At 41.2% G+C, this 6,837-nt stretch overlaps 1 protein-coding gene and 1 long non-coding RNA gene across 2 annotated transcripts; one reads left to right on the top strand and one right to left on the bottom strand.

Annotated features, from left to right (window-relative positions):
- The first annotated feature begins 236 nt into the window (after positions 1-236).
- On the top strand, positions 237-2,659 carry LOC148112447 (uncharacterized). Its single transcript, XR_015729315.1, has 2 exons — positions 237-299; positions 390-2,659. It is a non-coding gene; the product is annotated as an uncharacterized LOC148112447 (long non-coding RNA).
- Positions 2,660-2,851: 192 nt separating this feature from the next.
- On the bottom strand, positions 2,852-6,283 carry GKN2 (gastrokine 2). Its single transcript, XM_034430625.3, has 4 exons — positions 5,920-6,283; positions 4,805-4,915; positions 3,673-3,826; positions 2,852-3,086 (listed from the first exon to the last, which is right to left on the bottom strand). The coding sequence occupies exons 1-4, from the start codon at positions 6,076-6,078 to the stop codon at positions 2,998-3,000; spliced, it is 513 nt and encodes a 170-aa protein (XP_034286516.1). The 5' UTR covers positions 6,079-6,283; the 3' UTR covers positions 2,852-2,997.
- Positions 6,284-6,837: the final 554 nt, after the last annotated feature.

The raw sequence follows: 6,837 nt of genomic DNA, 5'->3' as shown, positions 1-6,837 counted from the left end.
TTGGTGCCTGGGGGAGTCATAGGGGTTTTGCCTCTCCCTGGACGTTTCATGATAAGTTACAGTAAAGTATTTGCTTATTTAAATCCCTTCATCCAGAGATGTGCAACCAAATGCTAATGGTTTAACACGAAAGAGGGGGCAAAGCATTTTAAACAAATAACTAGATAAGTATATTATGAGGGCATCTTAGAGGATGAAGGACTAATGGCCTTGCTTCTTTCTTGTGTCTCTTACAGATGTAGACAACTTGTGTGTCCTGCTAGCTGGGTGGCAGCCATACTCTTTTAGGAAGCCCAAAGGTAAGATTAACCCGGGATAAAGATATTATTATCTTGGCACTGTTCCAGAGATGAATGACTAATGGACTTGCTGTCTATTGTGTTTTACAGAGGACATAGACAAACTGTCCAAGCAGCTGGCAGGATGGCACCCCTTTAATGAGGGACATGGACCATCTTCTCTCTTTGAAAGTGAGTGTTTTCCAGCAATCATAACACAGTAACATAATATATTAAGAATGACTAATGGCCTTGTTTCTTTTGTCTTTCAGATGAAATGAATGAGCTGTGCCACTGGCTAGCTGACTGGCAACCATTTCATCTTGGACGGTGCCAAACATTGGCTGTCCGAGGTAAGAGATTTCCAGCCCTTTTGTTTCATTGGGTGAGGGGGGGTGGGGGAACAGGACAGGAAATAAGATAGCCATGCCATGACTACCTAATAAACATAGCAGGGCTGATGCAGAGATAGCAATAACAATAGTCCTTAGACTTATATACCGCTTTACACAGCCCTCTCTAAGTGGTTTACAGAGTCAGCCTATTGCCCTCAACAATCTGGGTCCTCATTTTACCAAACTTGGAAGGATGGAAGGCTGAGTCAGCCTTGAGCCTGGAGAGATTCGAACTGACAAATTGCAGTCAGCCGGCAGTCAGCAGAAGTAGCCTGCAGTACCGCACTCTAACCACTGTGCCACCACGGCTCTAATGAGATGAACGAATAAAGATCTTCTGTATGTATGTCTCACAGATGACGTCCATTCCTTATGCCATCAGTTAGCTCAGTGGCACCCATTTGCAGGTTGACCAGCCAACCTTTTTAGCAAGGTGAGTGTTTATAATAATATAATAATAATAATAATTGGAAAGCAGTGGGTTAAGACGCAGCCTTCCAGGATGGTTCCTGGTTCTTCAAGAGAGAACCTGGAGAACCAATCGTCCATTTTCAGTCTGGCAGATGAGTCCAGACTGACTGGGCGTACCTGACCAGCTCCTGACCGAGGTCTGTTACTACTCAGAAGGTGTAGTAGGGTGCAGCAAGGAAGGGTGGAAAGGGAAGCATACTCTCCTGCTTCCCTTCAATTGTAAACAAAGGGGCAAAAAAAGCACTCCCAGGCCCCGAAGCGAGTGGGTCAGGAGGCTACATCCAGCCCAGGAGAAAAGGGGCCGTTGCTGAGAATTGCTTTTTGACCCCCAGGTCTCTCAGTCGGCTCGTGCTTTGTGGCCAGAAGGATCCACGGGGAAAATCCTGGATCCGGTGAAGCTTTCAAGGCACCCAACTTCCATGGGTCTGCAGATACATGAGGCAGAGCAACAGGTCCCAGGATTCCAAAAAATATCCTGTTGAAGCCAAATGGACACTAAATATAAGCATCGGACACCTATTTTTACTGAACTCAGACTCAGAGGGGGAATAGAAATCCCATCGTCGGGAATTTAGAACTTTTGATAGACTTTTGAGTTGTATTTTTATTTGAACACTTTCTTTACTTTGCATAACTATTCCAAAAAACTGGAATTTCTCTTCTTGATTGGTTTCCACCTTCCACCTTGCTTCTTGTCCTGCCTTCAGGTGCTTTGGAGAATAGCTTGACTCCTTCTTCTTTGGGGCAGCCCCTGAGATATTGGAAGATTGCTATCATGTCTCCCCTAGTCCTTCTTTTCATTAAACTAGACATAACCCATTCTAGCAACCATTCTTTATATGTTTTACCCTTAATCAATAATACTTTTTCCTTATTTGTGGTTTAGTGCGGTGTGACGTAAACCTATCTGATACAGTTTGAAGTTTATAAACCATCATTTGTGGCTTAGCACATTGTGAGAACTTTAGTTTGTGATCAAAACAGCCAAGGCTTTGTTGGATGCTTATCCTACGGTTGGGTAGAGAATATCTAGAAAACTATGTTCTGTAACTTTAACTGACCTAACTCTCCTCTTTTAAATTTTTTAATTCGTGATTTTATAAATTGGGTGTTTTAATCTGTGTTTCGGCCAAAATATTTAATAATTTTAAGGGATTTTTAATATTTGTATTATCTGTATTTTATCTTGGCTGTTCACCGCCCTGAGTCCTTCGGGAATAGGGCGGTATAGAAATTTGATTAATAAATAAATAAATAATAAATAACTGCTACAAAGACAACTAATTGGCTGTGCTAAGCAGACATAAAAGAAGGCAGGAAGTTCATTCACTTCTGCTCCTGCTATTAGAAAGTTGAACTGCTGAAAGGAACTGTGTCTGTGTTACTGAAGAGAACTGGAATTGTAAGCAAACTATGTTTTTGTGTTGAACCGTGATTATTTGAAGAAGTGTTATCTTTGTTTTGAAAAGCCAAGTTTGTTTTACTACAAGTAAAGACTGTTTAGTTTTCTTTAAACGTTCAGACTCTGTAAGTATCTGTGTGTTTTGCTTAGCAACGTATCTATTCGCTGTTTGGTCCGTTGCACCATTTTGCAGAGGATAGTTTTACCCCCAACAGGCTTCCTGCACATTAATACGTTATTTTCTTTCATATCCAAAGGAAGGGTTTTTTTTTTAAAAAAAAAATAAGGAACCAAGGACGCTCAAAAATTGCTCTTTATTAGAAGTTCGTAGGTTGGGTTATAAGACCAAATTTAAGGAAAGCACAAAAGGCCTAAAATGCTTAAACAACTAGGAATATCTTCAGAGGTGGAAGAATCTTGTTCGTTGAATTGAAACTGGTGCAGGGCATCTTCAGGGACTCCGGTTGGTATTTCCACAAATGGAAATACCCAAAATATTTAAAATGCCAGCCTTAACGCAACTACTGGTATGTACTTCATCTACATGGGAAACAAGAAAAAGAAATCAGTAGGGAAGAGAAGGGACAGAGGGAGAGAGCGTCATGTTGCCTCTTTCTATGCATTTATATTTGACCCAGGTATGTGAGCTGTAGTTCAGCAACTGTGGGTGGTGGAAACACCTCTGCTCTTTAGGAAATATCCTTGTATCTTTTTGCAGGGCCATCCAGTGTGTCCCTACCATCCAGGGTTATGTAGTTTGCTAGGTTCGTTGACATATTTTGCTGATCTGAACAACCTCTCTCCAAACTAAATCAGAATGCTTCCTTAAGAATAAGGCAGAGATGAGTATAGGACAATTTTACATGAATATAAACGCCATTTAATTCAAAAGGTCTTGCTCCCAGCACAGTGAGGACACTATTAAAGTCTTAGAGAGACTTTAAAATACTAAATATTGTGCTCTAATGGTTCTTAAAATTGATCCTGGGGGCTATGTGGTTTTATTTTCAAAATATGATGCCAGATTGAGTGGACCTTAATTTGCCTTTCTACCGTACCTTCAAGTTCATGGAATTGTTGTTCAGTTAAAAAGGAAGCCGTGTTGGCTTCCTCCTAGGATACTCACATCCAGCTCTTTTTACTTTATAAACAGGTATGTGCCTGCAGAGATGCTCGATGGGTTTTCCAAAAATGAACCACTCTTTGATTTCTCCGAAGAAAGAATTTGCAGGTTCGTATTTCACCCATAGGTTTCTTCCTGACAACATTCGACCCATCATCTGAAACAAGATGTTGATTGAAAACAAGGTTCAAAGGGCAGCTGACAGATTAGGCTGTTGCAGTAAATATTAGGAACTAGGTTTCCAAGTGTGAGTCTTGCCCCATATGTACATATGTACTCCGAGAGCGTATGCACCAAGACAAATTCCTTGTGTGTCCAATCACACTTGGCCAATCAAAAATTCTATTCTATTCTATTCTATTCTATTCTATTCTATTCTATTCTATTCTATTCTATTCTATTCTATTCTATTCTATATCTGGGGATGGTAGTTTTTCAATATTGTGACCTCCACACAACTGGGAAGCACCATGCTGGAGAAGGTTGGCTCCTGCCATATTAAGCCTTAAAGTGCTTCAAGTCTCTTGAGATCTTGGAGTAAAAACTTCCAAAATCTTGGAACTGGTAAAAGGAATTTCTAACATCCTCTTTATTGAGCTGTGCCTCTTCCAGTAATGGGAAATGATGCTTCCTGTGTTTCTTGCAGATGGACTGAGTTGCCACTTATGAGACCAGCTGCCCCACAGATTCTCCTTCTGCCTCTTGGCTGTTTCTGCCTACTCTCCCTTGCATTCCTTTTCCAGCCTCCCACAATCTCTCGCTGTAAAAACCACACAACACTGGAGGATCCGGGCTGTTGTGGAGGTCTTTGTGTGTGCCCAAACAACGAGAGAGCCAAGAACATTCCCACCATGGAAGAGATAGGCAGGTCTCCTGAAATTGAGGTTGGCCCCTGGGGACCGCATGGCTAATGCTCTCCAACTTAACGGTAGCATTTGGGCTTCTACCATTATCATAGTCCCCGTCATTGGAACAAAACTATAGCGATTACACTGGTCAGAGAATCGGATCAGAGAAAATTTTGGCCGAGTTGGGCTGCCAACTGACTCCCTTTCTGTATCTCAATTGTCCATTGTCTCTTCCTTCCCTTTTCCAGCCTTCCACGATCTCTCCCAGTAAAGAACCCAACATTTACCTGTCTCTCATAAGCCAACCGCCCAATTTCTTTAATCTCTGGAATGTAGCCTTTTTCCATCTTCATCACGAAGCAAGCCTTTCGGGAGAAGATCCGCATGGCGATGTACCCCTGTTATGCCAGAGGGAAAGGAATAACAGATAGGTTCCATTAATAATCGTTGGATATTCAAATTTAAAATGTGCAAAAGGGTCATGGAGGGACGTTCAACTAAAATTCTGCCTATTGGTTTTACAGCTTGGGTCCCTCCAAAACGGTGGTGCCTGCATATCCCAGAATTCCCGTCCTCTGGGTCCATTGCCTGTTCTGAACAGGAATTTTGGGACTAGCAGTTCCAAGACATAGAATAGAATAGAATAGAATAGAATAGAATAGAATAGAATAGAATAGAATAGAATAGAATAGAATAGAGAGTTGGAAGGGATCTTGGAGGTCTTCTAGTCCAACCCCCTGCCCAGGCAGGAAATCCTACACCACTTCAGACAAATGGTTATCCAACATCTTAAAAACTTCCAGTGTTGAAGCATTCACAACTTCTGGAGGCAAGTTTAACTTATTAATTGTTCTCACTGTCAGGAAATTTCTCCTTAGTTCTAGGTTGTTTCTCTCCTTGATGAGTTTCCACCCATTGCTTCTTGTTCTACCCTCAGGTGCTCTGGGGAATAGCTTGACTCCCTCTTCTTTGTGGCAGCCCCTGAGATACTGGAAGACTGCTATCATGTCTCCCCTGGTCCTTCTTTTCATTAAACTAGCCATGCCCAGTTCCTACAACCGTTCTTCGTATGTTTTAGCCTCCAGTCCCCTAATCATCTTTGTTGCTCTTCTCTGCACTCTTCCCCAAAGTCTCCACATCTTTTTTACATTGTGGCGACCAAAACTGAATGCAGCATTCCAAGTGTGGCCTTACCAAGGCCTTATAAAGTGGTATTAACCCTTCACGTGATCTTGATTCGTGAATTCTCGAGGGCCTGAGCTTAAGGCAGGATGATGAGTGAAAACGAACGGATGTCTTTTGTTAGAAGTGGAGCTACATAGAAGAGCAACCCCAGCTCAGCATGGCCTCAGTATTCTTGCACTGACAAGGTGAGTGAGGAAAGGACCGGATTCACACTTACATGCTTATAGTCAAAAATTGTATCCGAAGAGCAAGATCCCTCGTGGATGTGGATGATGACTATTTTCCCCTCGTTGTCGATGGTAACTGTCTGCTGGATGTAATCACCATCCATGCTAGGGATGCTGTAAACCTGAACAGGAGAGAATTTACTTGTCATCTGAAGTGAAATGCAGAATCCGAGAGACGTGTGGTTCTGGATTTAGATAAGATGGGACCGGCTGATGGCCATTGATCAAAATATCAAACCATCAACCAAACAAACAAGCATATGCTAAATAAAACCAAGGTATTAATGGGTAAAATATACTGCTACTTAGCTTATGTGACGGGTAATAAATCTTCTTTATTCCCCAAGTTTCAGGACTTGTTTTGGAAACCTTTACAGGTTTTTCTGCTGCTAAGAAGAATGTGTTCTCTTTCACAGAACAGAAAGATTAATCATTCATTCACACATTTGATTTGTTCATTACTGGTATTTCTCTGCTTCTCTGCATGAAAACAGCTATGAGAGACGTAGAATCCAGAAGGAATGGTAATATTTATTAAAAATATTGTGCAATGTAAATGTTGGAGATGTGAATGTGACGATGCAACTTATTATCATATATGGTGGACTTGTAAGAAAATCAAAGCATTTTGGATAAAAATTTGGTGGGTGATGCAGAACATCTTGAAAAAAAGGTTGAAATTTACTCCGCAATTGTTTTTATTGGGTATAATTACGGATTGTACAGCATTAGAGACTTTAAATGATTTAAATGATTTTAAATTTAATATCAGCAGCTAGGCTGTTGGTAGCGCAATATTGGAAGAAGGACTTTTTGCCTACTATTGAAGAGTGGACACTGAAAGTAACGAATTTAGCAGAAATGGCGAAAATTTCAGCATATTTGAAGGACTCTACACAAGAAAGATA

Source organism: Pantherophis guttatus, chromosome 9, assembly GCF_059756535.1.
Source record: "Pantherophis guttatus breed Tessera chromosome 9, ASM5975653v1, whole genome shotgun sequence".
In the NCBI taxonomy this organism is placed as follows: Eukaryota; Metazoa; Chordata; class Lepidosauria; order Squamata; family Colubridae; genus Pantherophis; species Pantherophis guttatus.
Note: the sequence above shows the minus strand (reverse complement) of the source record. Positions and strands in the feature narration are given on the sequence as shown.

Excerpts from the sequence above, each read along its gene's own strand:
- GKN2 (XM_034430625.3), bottom strand. The coding sequence starts at position 6,078 with ATGACAAGTAAATTCTCTCCTGTTCAGGTTTACAGCATCCCTAGCATG. Across the intron at positions 4,916-5,919 it reads CAATTTTTGACTATAAGCAT|GGGTACATCGCCATGCGGAT; the intron begins GTAAGTGTGAAT and ends CTGGCATAACAG. Across the intron at positions 3,827-4,804 it reads GGTTGGCTTATGAGAGACAG|ATGATGGGTCGAATGTTGTC; the intron begins GTAAATGTTGGG and ends ATCTTGTTTCAG.